At 55.9% G+C, this 17,020-nt stretch overlaps 1 protein-coding gene across 1 annotated transcript; it reads left to right on the forward strand.

The window, feature by feature from the left end:
• The first annotated feature begins 240 nt into the window (after positions 1-240).
• Positions 241-11,658, forward strand: CIBAR2 (CBY1 interacting BAR domain containing 2). Its single transcript, XM_045819096.1, has 9 exons — positions 241-260; positions 2,112-2,346; positions 4,919-4,987; positions 5,075-5,176; positions 5,289-5,294; positions 6,062-6,166; positions 8,774-8,887; positions 10,424-10,525; positions 11,366-11,658. Exons 1-9 carry the CDS (start codon positions 241-243, stop codon positions 11,516-11,518), a joined length of 906 nt encoding a protein of 301 aa, XP_045675052.1. The 3' UTR covers positions 11,519-11,658.
• Positions 11,659-17,020: the final 5,362 nt, after the last annotated feature.

Below are 17,020 nucleotides of genomic sequence, written 5' to 3' on the forward strand. Positions count from 1 at the left end.
TGGGCAGGCCCCCTAATGCCCTGGGAGAAGCTGGCTTGGGGACGGGTTGCCAGGCAGCCAGCAGAGTCTCCTCCCAGGACAGCAGGAGTGGCCACGTTGCCCAGCAACCAGGTAGTGGCGTCTCTTGAGCCAGGACTGCACAGCTGCGCCCAGCCCTGCCCCGCTCCTCAGGGGCCCGCGGGACCCCTGGGGCCCTGCTCTTGTTCCCCACGACCAGGACAGCTGGTGCCTCTGGCCACCATGAACACTGTTCTCTACAGGTAGGTGGCCCTGTGCTGGTGCCGGCCCAAGCTGGGCGGGAGGGACGGGTAGTCTGGGTTTTCAGGGCCCCACGCACCAAGGCAGACAGGGCAGCTGGCATTGCTAGACCAGACGGAAGATGGGGAGGTGGGGGGTGCAGAGTGAGCTTTCTCCCACACCTTGCCCACCTCGATGTCCAGGGGTGACGGGGCTCAGGAACACAGGAGCTTCCAGAATATGGTCTCTGTCGGCCTCCCCGGCATTACTGCCCACAGCTCTCGGGCGGCCAGAATCACAGGGTCCGTCCCAACTTCCCTCACTCGTCTCCACCTGGAAACCCCCTTCACACCTCCAAGCCCCACCGGGCATCACCCCTTCTGTGGGACTGTCCCAACCCCACTCTCTCTGGCCTGGTTCCGCCACTGCTCTCCCACAACCTGGCGGCCACTTACACTAGCGTTCCCACGCCTGGTCCCTCTGAGGGTCCAAACTCCAGGGTGTCTCCGAATCACCTGATGCACTTTTTAAAAAAATGCAGCCCCCAGGGCCTCTCTCCAGGGATTCTGGTTCACGAGTCTGGTTTGGGGGCCTGGGAAACCGCACGCTTAGCTTGTACCTCAGGTGGTTCTGGCGGAGGGGTCTGGGCCTCCCCCGGAACAGCTGATGCACCTGGCAGCTGTGTGACCTTGAGCAAGGTGCTTCCCCTCTCTGGGCCTCAGCCGGCTCTTGTTAAAACCGTGCTAGTAAGAGCGCCTTACTTCTAGGGAAATGCATGTGGAGGATTTCGCAAGCTGCCAAGTGGTGCGTGAGTTAGGGTTGTTGAAAGGAGGACAGAGGGCCCTCCTCTGAGTTTCCAGCTTTGGGGATGTGACTGGAGGGTTGCACTGGGGCCTTTGGTCCCCTGGAGAGAGGCAGCGTTGCCCTGGAGACAGGGGCTCACGGAGCTGGATAGAGGCCCAGGAGGGAGGTGAGTGCCCGAGGCTGCTTGGAGCAGGCTGGATTCAGCTCGCCCATTCCGCACACTCTCACTGAACACCTGCCCCGAAGCACAGAAAGCTCCCACCCCAAGGCTGGAGGGTGAGAGAAACCAAGCGTGACAGGAAGTGATCAGTGACATACAAGAAGGAGAAGATAAAGCTTCGGGCTGGGGGAGGGAGAGGGGAAGGAAAGAGGGAAGGAGGGAGGGAGGGGGAGGGAGGGGAATGGGTGGAGCACAGGCCTCTGAGGCAGTGGACCTGCTGTCTTGGACGCTGCGATGGTGGACACGGGCAGTGTGCATGTGTCAAAGCGCAGGGAGTGTGCAGCACCATGCAACCCAGGAGCCCTCACGCAAACCGGGGTTTTAGTTAATAATGCATCACTGTCGGCTCATCTTTTGTAACAAATGTTCTCCGGTGATGCAAGAGGTAACTAACGGGGAAGTGTGTGCTAGGGAGAGGGCACAGGGGAACTCCCTGTACTTCCCACTGGGTTTTTCTGTCCACCTAAAACTGGCCTCTCAGACAGCCCTTCAGGGTTCAGAGGAGGAGAAAAATTTCAACAGCTCGAGGAAGAGAAAGAAAAGGGGGGAATTTCAGAGGGAAGGGCGAGGTCACGCAGACAAACTCTGCCAGGGGGCAGGGGCCCCTCTGAGGGGCTGCGGGAAGAAGGAGGGTTTGGAGCCACACCTTCGCTGGCTCTCCTGCTGGCCACTGGCCAGCTCTGTGACCCTGAGGGTCTCTGGCACCTGCCTCGATGGGCTGGCCCCTAAACCTGGAGCGTTGTCCCAGGGACCAGATGCCTGCCCCAATGCTCACCACCCAGGAGGAAGGTGATGGGGGGTGAGCCCCACGTCACCGCCCAGACCCCCCCTCGGGCCCCCACCTCCTCAGGGACAGCCAGGTGCGGATAATGGAGAGCACGGTGACCAACGCCGAGAAGCACTTCGGCCAGTTCTGCTCGCTGCTGGCTGCCTACACCCGGAAGACAGCCGGGCTGCGGGACGCGGCCGACCGGCTCGTGCTGCAGCTCCTCGACTTCGCCAGCACCGAGGGCCCCGAGATGCGGGCCACCCTGAGGGACTTTGCGGAGGACCTGGCCAAAGTGCAGGATTACCGGCAGGCCCAGGTGAGTGGGGTGGCCGAGGACCCGGCCCCACTGCCATGGCCGGTTTCAGGAGGCTGGGGAGGCCCTTCAGGGCTACAGCGAACAGACATCTCCTTAGGTGTGTGTGGGGGGGTCACACCTCCGTTTGTAGGACTGACAGCAGGAGGCTTTCGGGGTTGGACAAGCAGTGGATGAGACGAGAAGACCCAGGGAGCCAGTGCTGAGCCGGCTGCTGGGGGCTCCCTGCGTCCCAGGCAGGAGGCCCATCCCAGGGGCCCCGGGGGCCTGGAGAAGGGACAGACGTCCTGGGGGTTGGGCCAAGGAGACTGCAGTGTGTTAAGAAAATAATTAAAAAGAAAAACCTCCTGCCAACCCAGAAAACTCCTCTCCATGGCTGCAGAAAAGAACAAAGCAGCTTTTCTACCGAACAAGCATTAAACCAGAAGTCATGTGCATCACAGGAGACCCGGTTAGTGAGGCACAGCCAGGCACTGGGAGCCCCTCACATGCGCAGGGATGACGGCTTCCAGGAGGGGGCTCAGGGCCCTCTGTCCCACAGGGCCTCCTAGCTCCACCTGGTGGTCGGGGGGCCACCTGGGTTAGCTAATGGTCTTTCCCTCAAGGGAGAGTAAAACTCACATTTCCACAATGAGCAGGGCATTACAGCTTGGAGCGGGTGCCTGGGCAGCGAAGCCCAAGATCCTGTCTTCCCAGATGTTTGCATTTCAAAAAAACAGGACTGCCATTCCTGGGGCGTCAAACCCCAGGAGTCTTCTTTAGCTTTCGAAAAGGTTTAGATACCTCTCAAAGGACAGAGAATAAATTCACAAGGACAGATTGTCTAAAAGAAGTGTTTTCAGGGAAAGGAAGGTAACGTCCCTTTCCCTTTTAGCACCAGGGGAATTTTTTTTTTTTTTTTTTTTAAGATTTGTGTTTACTCCACAAGGGTCACAAGTCTCCATGAAGGAGAAGGAAGGGGCTGGTGGGACGGCAGCCCCCCTGGCCCATCTGATGAGCCGGATGTTCAGGGTGCCCATCCTCAAGGCATCGGCCTCACCTGGAAGCTTGCTAGAAATGCAGGCTCTCAGGCCACACCCTGGACCTGCTGAGTCAGAATCTCTAGAGTGGCACCCGGCAATCATGGTTTTCAGGAACCCTTGAGGAGCACCCCAGGCCTGCTCTAGGGGGACACTTTTTGATTCCAAACAGTGCTGGGCATGGTAACCCATAGCATCAGCTTTAAATGTGATTGGTATTACTACTGCTGACACCGTTTATTAAAGCGCCTGGTACTATTAGACTTGGCACGTCCATAGGCACTGGGACCGGCGTGAGCGGCGTCCCCCTTGAGATGCTGCTGTGTGGGGGCTGCACGCACAGTCAGCACTGAATCCCAGACTATCCTGTGTTCTGAGAGGGTTTCTGTAGCCTCTCGTGAGATCCTCAGCCAGTCTGGAGAACTAAAACAGCAGCAGGTCCCACTGCTGTCCCCGTCCCGGGGCGAGTACGGTCATTATACCCATTTCACAGGTGAGAAAACAAGGCTCAGTAAGATTAGTGTGTTGGGAACCGCCCTGCCTGGTATCAGAAGCTGTAACCCCCACCTAGGCTAAGGCTAAGGGAACGCCCTTGGAACCATAAGCCAGCAAGGAGACAAAAGCTCATCTCCCTGGCAGGAGTGCTGCTTCTGCTGCTTCATTCATAACTGAACCCCAAAGCTTGGTTGGTTAGCCAAAGACGGGTAAGGTTCCCCAAGGGGGGAACGATCTAAGACAGGCACGATCACGTGGGAGGGCCCCAAAAGAAGGACTTTGGGGGGCTACAGCAAAAGGGGGTGATGGACCCTCACTCCTCGGCTTTGACATAGCCTGAGTCCTCATCATCTGGGAGAAAATCTCCTTATCTCTTGGTTGTCTCACTTCCCTTGCTCCACCTAAGCCTGAAACAATGACAGGGTGGTGTAGCTCTGTGCTTAAAAGGGCGGATTCCCCGGGGTGATCAGGCCTAAGAAAGAACATGTAAATTACTGTGAAACCTTCTTTGTTTAGAATGCTCTCAGTTGAATGAGAAGGGTCCAAGGAGGAAGTTAGTTTGTTCCTTAAAAGTCTTACAGCTCTTTGACCCTGACTCAAAATAGACCCGCAGAGTTCCTTGTTATCTATTGTTCCTTACTTCCTCGTAATGAGTAATGTGCTTTACCTGAATTATTATGCAAAATGAGCCCAATAAAAGCAGGTTTGAACGGTAAATCGGCGCACTCCCCACTAGAGGGGGTGGCCGTTCCGTCCCTACTTCTTACAGAAACTAGTCTATCTCTGTGCATGTTTTTTCTCGCATTTCAATGAGCCATCTGCAGCATTCCATGATCACTGCTGGCTGGTGACCCACGCGTCATTAGTGTGTTGCTCATGCCCTTGAGAGGCGGAGCGCTGGGCCTGGGCTGCTGCTCCCAGCCCTAAGGGTGATGGAGGGCCCCGCCTTGCAGCTCTGTGCCTGCTGACGACACTAGAAATATAGGCTGGAGGCCACGTGGTCTCCGGGTGTCTCCCTGCCTCCGCCCACCCCGATTCTCTGCGTGTCTGTGTTCCCCCAGGTCGAGAGGCTGGAGGTCAAGGTGGTCAACCCCCTGAAACTCTACGGGGCGCAGATAAAGCAGACGCGGGTGAGCGAGGGTGCTGCCCTGTGGGGTGGGCCGTGTCTGTGGCTGCCCACGCTGGAGCCCCAGGAAAGAGCCCTCCTCCTTCTTTAGGCCGAGATCAAGAAATTCAAACGTGTCCGGAATAATGAGATCAAACAGCTGGAAAAGCTGGAGAAACTAAGGCAGAAGTCGCCTTGGGATAGGCAAACGATCGTATCCTTCCCTGGAGTCGGGCCTGGGACCGCTGGGCCAGGGTGACTGTTGGTCACAGGCGCCCTCTGGTGGAAGCTTCTGCTTAACCTGGCTCCTTAACAGCACCTCTCAGTCCCAGGTGAGAGTCACACGTCTGTCTGGGGAAGGTAGAACTGCACGCAGGTAATGAAAAACCTCACAAAACGGCGTGGTGAGCTTTTCCCTGGGCAGATACGTGCCAGGCTCAGGACAGGGAAGGCAGGGGCAGGGTTGGGGGGGGCAGCTGGAGGCCAGAAGGAGGTCAGTAATCACGCCCCTTCTCAGCCTACCTGTTCAACACTCGCATCCACTCAGCACTTCTAGATGAGGACACCCAGGCTAAGAAAGGTGACTTGCCCAAGGTTTCAAGGGAGCTGAAGGGGCAAACCCTGACCTGAGCTGAGGGCACCTAACTCTAAAGTGCAGGTTCTGTTGTGCGCATGTAAAGTCGGGGCACACAGATGTCAACCAAAGGAACCAAGGAATTGGTTAATGAGCTTAAGAATGTTCCACAGCCAGGAATTAGTTATTGTAGAAAGGAGAGCACCTGTTATGGTAACAGCTCAGGGGGTGCCCACTGCTTAACTTCTTTCAACTTTGCAAAGCAGGTCTCATCATTGTCCCCCATTTACAGGCAAGAAAACTGAGGCTCAGAGAGCTTAGGTGACTTGATGAGATCACAGAGATAGCAAGCAAATAGGCCCAAGCAGTGCCTGCCCCTTCAGCCATGGTCCTGCTCAGCTGTTTCTTTGATGACCAAACTGGCAAGACACCCCCAGGGGCAGGAGAGCTGACCTGCCAGCAGGATGAGGAGTCAGAGAATGGTCCAGAATGGAACCACTGCTACATTTTCTACCCCCGGGGCAGGTGGAGACCAGTGTGCAGAAGGCCTCGGGGGACACCGGCCGCACCACCCACCAGCTGGAGGAGACGGTGGACGCCTTCCAGAAGCAGAAGCTGAAGGACCTGCAGGTAGGGGTGGCCGCCTTGTTTGTGTTTGCACCTGTATAAGAGTGTTCACGTTGTATGTGTGTGTGTGTGTGTGTGTGTTTGCTCACTCAGCTCCCGGCACAGTTAATCCCAGCCTAATCCTGGCCGAGGGGGCAGAAGGCCGGCTGCTCAGAGCAGCTGTCCCCCCAGCTGGCCTGCCCAGAGCCAGCGCTCAGCAGCCCTGCCCCTCACCACCCAGGCCCAGATGCCCAACAGGAGAACGTGGCAGAGCCAGTCTCCCCCAGTCCCTCTTTCCACACAAGGACCCACAGGACTTGCCCCAACTTCCTCCTTTTCTCCATGAAGCTCTAAGTAAATGCATAAGTGCCTTCCTCCTCCCACCCGGATGCCGCCCCAGTGCAGCCCAGGACCTGGAACCCAGAGCCCGGCTCTTATAAGAGGGCATCAGGGCCTTAAAGGACAAGCTGGTCACACAGGTTCCTGCACCCACTGGACATCCCCCCTCCAGTCCATTTTCCAAACGGCAACCTCAAGGACCTGACCAAAGGCAGCTCCGCCCTGTCGCTCCTGGGTTTAACACCCTCCTGTGCTTCCCCTTGTTCCAAGGATAAAGGCCAACACCCTCCCCAAGGCTCTGGAAGCCCCAGCCTCATCACAGACCCTCTACTACTCCAAGCTCAAGGGCACCAAGCCCCTTGGAACTATAGGTCCTTTGCATAGGCCGAGTCCTCAGCTAGGAAGGTTCTCCTGGCTCAGGGGATGTCACCTGGCCCCACAGACTGGTCCTGCCCCATTCTTAATACAGTTCACCCCCTCTGGGGTGCTTAGCCCAGTGTGACAGGTTACTTATATCTTTAATTTACTTGTTAATCTAACAAAGGTTCAGTCCACACTTCCTATGTGGCAGGTGCTATGCCTGAGGCTGGGGACACCAGAACCAGCAAAGCAAGGTGAGGCCCAGCCCTCACAGAGTTGACCTCTCGCTCTGCCACAGGCCCCCACCAGGCGGTGGGCCGTTCATCAGGAGTGCAGAGTGGGCGGAGCGTTCCCTGTTCCAGGCCCCCCCCCCCCCGCCCCCCGCCATCTGCAGGGCAGACTCTGCCTGTCTGGTCACCTGCTGAGTCCCGGGCACCAGGTCCAGGATCTGGCACTTAGTGATGCTCAGTAAATATTTGGGAAATGAATAAATGAACAGATGCACAAGTGAGCAAACAGTGGTAATTAGTACTCCAGCCTCTATGTTGCACGCAGGCCCTAAGACCACCAGCTGACGATTATTAAGCACCTGACGCCGGAGCCCTGGAAGCGGGGCTCTGTGGGGTGCTCAGCCTCCCTCCACAGTCAGGGGCCAGCAGAAGCTGCGGTTCTTTAAACTTCTGGGGTCAAGCTTGTAGCAGACACTTAACCAAGCCTCCCCCTAAAAAGCCTTCCAAATTTTAAGTGATAAAAACCCAGAACTCGAAATAGCGATAACCGCCATATTGGTTTTAGGTCGCACTTCTACTAAAAGGATTGTATTTCCAAAGAGCTCTCCGGCCCCTATGAAAGAATGTAAGTGATGCTTTTATCCAGGGGTCCCCCTGTACCTGAGCACGCATCTGAAGTCACCTGGAGGGCTCCGAGCGACAGGCCTGCCCTGGATTCCCATTCCGTGGGTCTTGGTGGGCCGGAGAATTGGCATGTCTGGCCGGCCCCGGGGTGGGGTTGGGCCCATGCGGGAAGCACAGGCTGGGAGCTGGTTCTCAGGGCTGTGTGAATGGGGGCAACCCTGTCCTCGAGGTGCAGATGAATACACTGAGGCTGTAGAGGAGGTCATTCCCCAGGCCCCATGCCAGGAGGCAGGTGTCTCCATCCACCTTAGGACCCTCTCCTTGTTCTTCTCCCAGGCTGCCTTGCAGGCTTCTTCTGGCCGGCCGCCCCCACGTGCTTTCCATGCTGCCTGAAGCAGTGTGTTTCCAAACCTCAGGCTCCTCCCCTGGTACCGAGCCTGTGTCCTGCTAGGGCCCTGAACACAATGGAGCCTCTCCTGGGGTCTGACACACAGTAGGAGTCTCCTCTCAGGCCCTGCACACAGTAGGAGCCCCCGCTAGGGCCAAAGGGGCAGTGGTACCTCTGTAAGAGCTTACTGAGCCAAACTGAGCCATCTGATCAAGAGAAGCCAACATCTAATTCTATTTTAGTGAGCTAATTCGTCAGGTTGTGGGGCCTCTGGGCTGAGCAATGTCTACCAGCAGCTCCCGCCCTCTCCCGGAAGACCCAGTCACAGCCCACGGGTGGCAGAGGCTGAAGGTTTGAAGCCACCAGCCTGCGAACACCTGTCCTTGAAATGAGAGGAGCAAAGGCTGAGTGGAGAGTCCCGTGGACGGAGCCAAGGAAAGCATGCCCCTCAGAAAGTCCTCGCTGAGAGACGGGGCCTCTGCATTTCTGAAATAACCCCTGTGTGGAGCAGCTTTCAAGTGGGAGTGCAGTATCTGTTCAATCAAACAAATTAAAAATAACATTGGCCTTGAACCTTTCCCCAAAAAGACCACTAGCCCCCCTCACCCCTCGTTCGTCCACATGTGAGGTGGCCCTAGGTCTCTCCTTGCGACAGCGTTGCTTACGTGACTTGCACGTCTCTCCCCACAGAAAATGCTTTCGGACTTTGTGACCGTTGAGCTGGTGTTCCACGCCAAAGCGGTGGAGGTGTACTCCAGTGCTTTCCAGACCCTGGAGGACTGCGACCTGGAGAGGGACCTGGAGGTGAGTCTTGGACGCCCAGGCTCTGCTCCGCGGCGTGGGCTGAGTTCAGCTTGTGCTCTCTCTCGATAGAAGCAGTTTTTGTTTGCAACATTTTGTAATTTTTATAATTTGAAAGACTCATTCCGATAAACTGTTTAAAACAGGGGTCCCCACCTCTACCCAACCCCCACCCCCACCCCCGACCTCGGACTCAGAGGACCAGAAGGAACGCTGGAGCAAGGAAGTTGGCCAGAGCTCCACCTCCTGCTTCCTTCTTCCTGCCTCCTCTGCCCATCCCCAGGGGCCAGTGAGCAAAGCTCACCTGAGCTCCACATCTCCTGCACCCCCCAGACCACTGCTCAAAACACCTGCCCCTTGGTGCCAAACCTACAGGTGGGGAATTTCCAAACACTCTCTCTCTCTGGAATATCAATGTGTCCATCACCAGTGGGTGTTTAAAACACAAGTGGATGAATCAACGATGACTAACAGCCTCTCCAGGCTGATGCTTGCTACTCTATGGATGTTCACCAGGTGCTTGTTACCCTTCTGGCCTGAGGAAAATCTAGCACTTGCTCACCTGAGTGACCTATGACACACCCCGCCGCACCCGATGGTGCGGAACAGCAGGCACTTGTGACTGCCTTTCGTGGTTCTGGGGTTGGTGAGCTTGGCTGGGTGGCCCTCACCTGGGTCTTTCATGAGTGTTGGGACAGTCAGTCGCTGGGGCTGGGTCCCTTCCCAAGGCTTCCTCTCTCCTGTCTGGTAGTTGATGGCTGTCGTCTGGGTGTGGGACAGGCCAGGGGACTTGAAGAGATCAGTGCAGAATGAAAATGTGGGCCTTCTGTTCAACAGTGATAAAAATTTCAAGACTGCGACAGCAGGTTCCTTCTGAGCTCACGGCCCTGGACAACTGCAGGGGCCACGCGCGCGCGCGCACACACACACACACACACACACACACACACACACACAGCCCGCCCTGTCTGGGCCCTGGCACCTGAATACCTGCCCGTGACCTCTGCAAGTGGTGCCAGCCTCCTCACAACATGGCGGCTGGCCTAGGCATGGGCCTCCATCCCCACTCAGAGCCAGAAGGAAACTATCACCTTTTGTGACCTGACCTTACAAGTACCTTAGTGTTACATTCTATCCTTAGAAGTGAGTCACTAAAGCCACATTCAAGGGGAGCAGGATTATATTTCAGCTCCTAATGGGAGGCGTGTCAAAGAATTTGTAGCTCCAATGGGCTCTCAGGCATCCGCCCATCTCTGTGATAACCCTTCTGCGGTGAGAATGATCTCTGATTTTCCCGTGTGACTCTGGACGCATTACCCAGCCTCTGTGGGCCTCAGTTTCTCCATCTGTAAAACAGGATGATGTGCCCACTCACCAGGCTGTTACAGATCATGTAGGAGAATGAAGGTAAGGTTCCCGGATAGGTCGGTGCAGGTGGGGGCTCAGACAGTGTTAACTGTGCCCACCACCATCTTTCCACTCCCACCCCCATCTTTGTTTCCCAGTCGACTCTGACCCCCCTGGGTCTCTCCACCGCAGGATTTTAGAGCCAAGATGCGCGGAGTTTACGGCCGTTATGATGCACGGCTACTCACGGACACCACCCCCTCTACGGCTGTTCCGTGGTCTCTCCCTGGCCAGGTGAGCACTGGGGATGGGGCTCTTAGACCTGTGACAAAGTGAAATGACTTGGGGGAGGTCATCTGAGAACACAGGTTTGAAAGGAGATGCTGGGAAGGAAGTGCCGCCAGGGAGTCTGACCTGGGCTTTCCTAGAAGAGGAATCACTAAACCGTGGAACCCAGTGGTGTGGCTGCCACATGTCCTGAGCTCCCCCTAGAGGCATGACGTAGTAATGTGCACTGGAGTAGTGAGGTCTCTGGATGGTCCTCTTCTGGCTCCCCACCCCACCCCAGCCCACCCTCGGTGGGTTTCAGAAGTCAGCCATTTAGGAAGTCACATGGCACATGCACTACTTATAACCTCAGGAACCCAGCGAGGCCTATGATCAGGCACATTTATATTTCTGTGGGGAAACCTCTTAGTATTTAACTGAATAGCATAAAGACTCAAGCAGCCTCATGACGATAGGGCAGGCTCGGTCACCCAGTGGGCGAGGGCGGAGCGGGAAGCGCATCCCACAGTGTGTGGAGGGGCAGGGTGTGTCTCTTGGCTTCCTGAGCGGTTCTCTCCGAAGGCAGTGGAGGAAGTATGGCCCCAGGCAGGGTGACTGACTCCAAACCCACTGCCCCCAAGCTGAGCGCCTTTAGGAAAGTTTCTTCACCTCTCTGTGCCTTCCATCCCTCAGCTGCACAGTGGGGCTAATAACAGTACCCCCTTCGTGGGGTCGTGGTGTTAAGTGAACAAATCTACACAAAGCACTTTTAAAATGCTTGGTACTGTGGCTGTCGTTATTATCATTCATGCTGTTGCTGTGATGATTGTGATGATGACGATGGTTATGATGATGATGACGATTTAGAGTGCTCAGAGCGCCATCCGGAGCCAGAGAAAAGAAGAGGAGGCAAGTGAGGACGACTCTGCAGAGGAGGACCCAGAGGACCCAGAGGAGGGCCCCAGGGGATGGGGCAGGCGCTCCACCAGCAGGACCAGAGCGCCCCAGTCAGAACACTAGGGGCCAACCCTGGGTGCCTGGGGGACCCTGTTGTGTGCCCTCGGCAAGTTACGTGTTCTCTGAGCTTCTGTACAACAGGGACAATCTCACTCACCTCCCAGGTCGCCCTGGGGCTCCACGCGCCTAGCGTGTGCCTGGTGCGTAACAGGTATTCAATAAATGTGGGTGCGTCCCAGCCTGGCTCGTACTGACTCTCACTTCCCACCCGGGTCTGGGGACTCGGCATTTAAACTGTGTCTGGGTCAGTGTCCAGTTTCCCTCTTTTTGTAAGGACACCGGCCCCGCTGGAGAAGGATCTGTCCTATCCGGTGTGACTGCATCCTAACTAATTACAAATGAGAGTCTCTTTCCAAATAAGGCACATTCTGAGGCCCTGGGAGTCAGGACTTCAACATGTAAGTTTTTTAGGGGGGGGCATGGTTCATCCTATAACACATGAACATGGTGTGCAGGGATGACCTCGGGCATGGGGATGTCACAGAAGTTGGGGGAAGTGGAAGGGTGATGCAGGTAAAGGGGGGGGTGGGTACATGATTTACTCATCACCAAAGTGGGGAACACAAACTTTCCTTATATCATTGCAGGATTAGCATCCTCACCACTTTGATTTTATTACCCCAAATCCAGCTCCATGGCACCTCCTCAGGGAAGCCCACCGTGATTCCACCCTAGAGGACATTCCAAAAATAACTGAAGCATTCTATATTTTCTACATAACTTATAAAATAACTTTCATAAATTATATATTACATATAGTCACATTTGACTATATATTTTATTTCATACTATAAACATGTGTATGTGTGCACTCACATATAAATGCACTTCTTTAAAACATCAGCTATGCCCCAACCCCACTGAGAGTTTCTGGGAAAAAAACCCTGCTTATTCATGTGGTGGTCCTGGAGCCTGATGGTCTCTGGCACATAGTAGGTGCTCATTAAATGTAAGTTGACTCTGCAAGGGGACTTTCCCAACCCCTCTGGCCCCAACACACCCAGAGACCAACTGTTTTAAGTGCAGGGTTGGACAGTTGCTCAAGTGCCTTCCTCGTCACGGGGGGCGGGGTCCCTTGGACAGTGGCGACAAAATTTCTAACTCCTCCCTTTGGGGCCCCAGGAGGTAGGAGGTTGGTGGGGCAGGGACGGAAGCAGCATGACTTTGGGGGTCTCTCTGAGCCACACGGGGCTGGATGGTCTTCCTCCCCGTGCATCCCTTGCTCTGTCCCTCCTCATCACTGAGCAAATGTGCCCCACGGCTCCCAAGCAATCCGTGCACATATCTGAATACAGGAGAGAACTCCTCGTGACATCCAAACATGGCTTCAGGAATGAATAAGACCCTTGACCCAAAAATGGGAAGAGGGGAGATGCCTCTTTAGGGGAACGGAGCACTTCCAGTGTGGCGCTGTGGCAGGAGGGAGCCTGGGGGCAGGCCGCAGACAGGAGCGCGCAGTGCGGACCTGAGAAGACCCCTGCTCGGTGCTCTGGAGTGTCAGTGCTGTGTTGGGCTTCGATAGAGCCAGAAATGCAAGGTTGCAACTTGCAAAGTAACACCATTTGGAAGCTTACATTGTTTACATTTCTTTTATATTTAATGTGTGAATTGGGAATAGTTATAAATTTGTTCCTATAAAATTTAAACAAAAAAGGTCAGTTCTTCTTTCTTTTGTCTTCAGTGGGTAGGACCCTTCCTGCGGGGTCACCTCCCTGGGTTTACTGCTCATCAGGACAATGAGGGGACGGGTCGGACGGTGGTAAGCACCACTGTGCCATTTGCGAAGCACGTGTGCGTGCACTGCCCTGGAGCCTCACAGGGCCCTTCTGAGATGGGCGGTGCTTTCCTTCCCACTGCACAGGCTCAAACACCTCGGCGGGTTACGGGCAAGATGGGCCCTGCCCCTGCCCTGCAGGGTTCTGTGCCCCAGCAGAGGGGTCCTCCCCTTCCCTGGAGTTGCCTCTGAATCTGGCCCTGGGCCACTGCTGGTGGGGTCCTCCTGGCACCTGGGGAAGCATCAGATGTGATGCCTTGGCTCGGGCTCCTCCTGGCACCTGGGGAAGCATCAGATGTGATGCCCGAGCCAAGGCATCTGGCTGTCCCTCCATGTTTGGCCAGGAGGGGCGGGGTCCTCCAGACAGTGGGAGAGCAGGGGACATGGAGGTTGGCCCTCACCCCACTGAGCGCAGGGTGCATACCCCAGCCCACATCAGACACTGTGGGGTGGCCAACCCGCCCCCAGCGCCCCTCAAGCGGAGCCTGCTGCTTCAGGCTTTGGTACCGAGAGTTCTTTCCCCAGGCCCTTACTGCTCCTCAGCTTCACCATCTACATCTGTTTAGGCCAGGGCCTCAGAACGGGCCACCGACGTCCTCCAATCAGACAAACGGAAGGCCTGGATATTTCACAACATGTATGTGTCAAACCAAGTTGGAAAGGGCCCATAGAGTTATCCTGTCTGTATTAGCTGGGAGCTGTGATCAGTTCCCATTTACGGTCCCCTAAGCCTTCAATTGCAGGTGAGCAGCTCGGGCTCAGAGGAAAAGCAGGATTAGGATTCCAGCTGGAGGGGCTTTGAGCATCCTAGGGGCCCAGGGCTGAGGTCCAGTCCAGAGTGGGCCACTCCGGTCACTAAGACATACCCCTAAGGACCAAAGTCCAGGCCCCGTATCATTCGGAGGAATGCTCCTTTTCCTGGCATTTTCCATGAGACACATACATCTGGGCAAGACCCAAAGGCACCTCCCCACCCCAGATGGTGAGAACATCCATTTGTCCCCAGAAAAAGCCACTGATATCACTAAGAGTGCAAATTGCATAAAAAGTCCTCACGGATATGTGAAGTCAACAATTAGACAGACTTTTTCCTTCAAAGATAATTTATTTCAGTTTCCACCTTCTGACAATCGGAGGTGCAATATATAGACATTCTTTTTCTCTACAGGAAGGAACGGTGCTTGATTTTAGCACCGTTCTGGGATCCCCGACCTTGAAACTTTCTCAACCTTAAAACGCAGCCAGCAGAGTGTCACTGAGGGGAACACAGAGTTGTGTAACTGTGACACGCGAGAGCCCCACACCGCTGCACCCCACTGCAGGCGTGTCTGGAGGGCGGGTGCGGGTCTGGGACGCTCGGGGTGAGGGAGAAAACAGGGCACACACGTGCCCACCCCCGCCAAGCCCCCACACGGGCCACCGTCTCAGACTAGGTGGCCGACTGACCGTGTTCTAACACATGTCCATAGTTCCAGGGGATCTGGTTCTGTAGTTTGAATTTCTGGCATTTTCTAGTGTTCCAATGTCTGGCTTGTCTCTCTCACGGCATCCGTGGGAAGGGTCAGCCTCAGGCTCACCCATGACCTTGTGGGCAGGGGCACCGAAGCCTAGCTGTCTCCAGCACAGGACAGACACCCAGATGCCCCCACCCCCATGTCTAGGCCACCGTGGGGCCAGTGCCTGCAGGGCACTCCCCTTTGTCTTCCCATGCACACCCTGCCCAGGGCCAAGGAGGGAGCAGGTGCAGCTGCACTCCTGGACTGACCCACAGGCAGAGGGGGGCTGCCAGCAGGAGCCCTCTTTCCAGTTAAAGTGCAACCCCAGGCTCCAGGGGCCAGGGGGATGGGGGGCTTGTCTGACTGGGCCTTGTCAAAGCCTGAGTCTGTGGGTTAAGCCAGGACTGGTTCTCCACCGTGGCAGGTGTCCTCAGAGGGCTGTGAGTCTGTAAGTGATGGAAGGAAGGGCAAAGCCGGACCAGAGGGCTCTCTCGCCCCTGAAAACGACGAGTTTCCCATGGTAACCAAGAACCAGGAACTGGGAGCACAGCCCCCCTTGAGTCCCGGGAACCCGGCCAGCTGGCCAACTCGAGACACAGGCTAACACCAGGTTCCCAGGAAACAAAGCAGGCTGGCCCCTGGGGCGCTCCTTCCATCCCTCCTGAGGAGTCCAAGACGCTTGGGCCCAGGGGGGCAAGGGAGACCCAGGCCCAGAATGAGGCCCTCAAGAATCTGCTTAGTCATAGCATTGACTGTGTTGGCTGGACGTGACTGGAAATGACTCATCCACTGGTAGCCCGAGAACCAACTTGTTCCCGTTCCCGCCACGTGGGGATGGGGACGCACTGGTCCCATCTGGGGCCTGAACATGCACACCAGTCAATTCGGGCTACTTCTGGCCCATACAACCTCCCTTCGCCGTGAACCTCGGCTGAAAGCTTTTCAAGTCAACCTCATCCCCGAGAATCACACAAAGGAACACATGACCTGCAGAAAAGCAGAGTTGTGCGGTCAATGGTTCAGGAGAGCAAAGGGCTGGGCGGGGGCTGAGGAAGCGAGAAGAGTAACCCTCAGAGCCGAGGGTCTGCGGTGGAGGAAGATGAGAGGAGAGACCAGCCTGAGACCACCGGGCGGGGTGTGGCGTGAGGGGCTCACTGCACCCATCTCCTGAGCCTGGGGCTGGGTCTCCAGCCCTCCGCCTTCTCCCGCTGCTTCCCAGGCTCCCACAGTTCTGGGCAAGGGACTCAGCCCCCTACTGCATAGTTGTCTTAAGTTCTAGGTGATTTGGTAATCAAGCTGACCTAACAATGGCTCTACCTGGGTCCTCCCTAATTAAAAAGCCAAAGGTTAGGGTACAATAATGCCCAGGAGGGCCGGGTTTGCAGCTGGTGGCCCCGATTCTGGTTACTGGCACCTGGGTTAGACAGAACCTGCGGCAAACTTCTTTGTGGAGTGAATGCTGTCCCCTCACCTCCGGTGGCTGGGACACCAGGGCTCCGGTGATAAATGAACCCACATACAACAGGCCGTGGAAGAGCAAACCTCAAGCTGCTGCCTTCGCACCACGACACCAATGCCGCAGGCTCACCGGGTGTGGGGAGGTCAGACAGGATCCGCCTGCCTTGGCCCCCACCCTACGCCCACGTGGGCTCGCTGGGTCACCCTGGACACCCCACATTTTCACTTGGGTACGGAACTCAGGGGGCGGACTCCTTTTCTAGTCCTTCTGGTAATCTGAGAGCTCCCAGGCCCACTTTTGTTTTCTTTTGCAATAGGAAAATCATAGTCGACTCCCTTTCACTGTACAAATAACTTAAAATGCAGAAGGAGGCTGTATTCCCTGGGGTTAAACACACACGTGCGCGCAGAAACAGGTGCAGTCTGAATGCTAACCTGGCCCTCTCCGCCAATATTGCTACAACTATCACAAAGGTTAAAAATGCACAAGGCTGCATTTCGACACCATCCTGTTTTCCAAGCAGGGGGCTTGCTACTTGGGAGGCTTGTCCTCTAGCTCCCTAGGGTTCGCGTAGCCCTGAGGGACAGGCAGCAGAAAAGCTGAAACAACACCACTACCCACAGGCCTTCGAAGCTCCCTGCTTGGGACACCCCACCTGCCGGGACTGGAAATACTCTTCTTGGGAACCACCTGGAGCTTCCCCGACCGCACCGAAGGCTCCTGAGTTTGTAGGACAGACTACCACAGTTCTCTTTGGCCAAAGCGTCCTGTGTATG

The sequence above is a fragment of the Phyllostomus hastatus genome, unplaced genomic scaffold (genome assembly GCF_019186645.2).
Source record: "Phyllostomus hastatus isolate PE091 unplaced genomic scaffold, TTU_PhHast_1.1 phas_scaffold_345, whole genome shotgun sequence".
NCBI lineage: Eukaryota > Metazoa > Chordata > Mammalia > Chiroptera > Phyllostomidae > Phyllostomus > Phyllostomus hastatus.

Coding starts and splice junctions, on each gene's coding strand:
- CIBAR2 (XM_045819096.1), top strand. CDS start 241: ATGAACACTGTTCTCTACAG. Junction 4,988..5,074: donor CGCAGATAAAGCAGACGCGG/GTGAGCGAGGGT, acceptor CTCCTTCTTTAG/GCCGAGATCAAGAAATTCAA. Junction 10,526..11,365: donor CGTGGTCTCTCCCTGGCCAG/GTGAGCACTGGG, acceptor ATGACGATTTAG/AGTGCTCAGAGCGCCATCCG.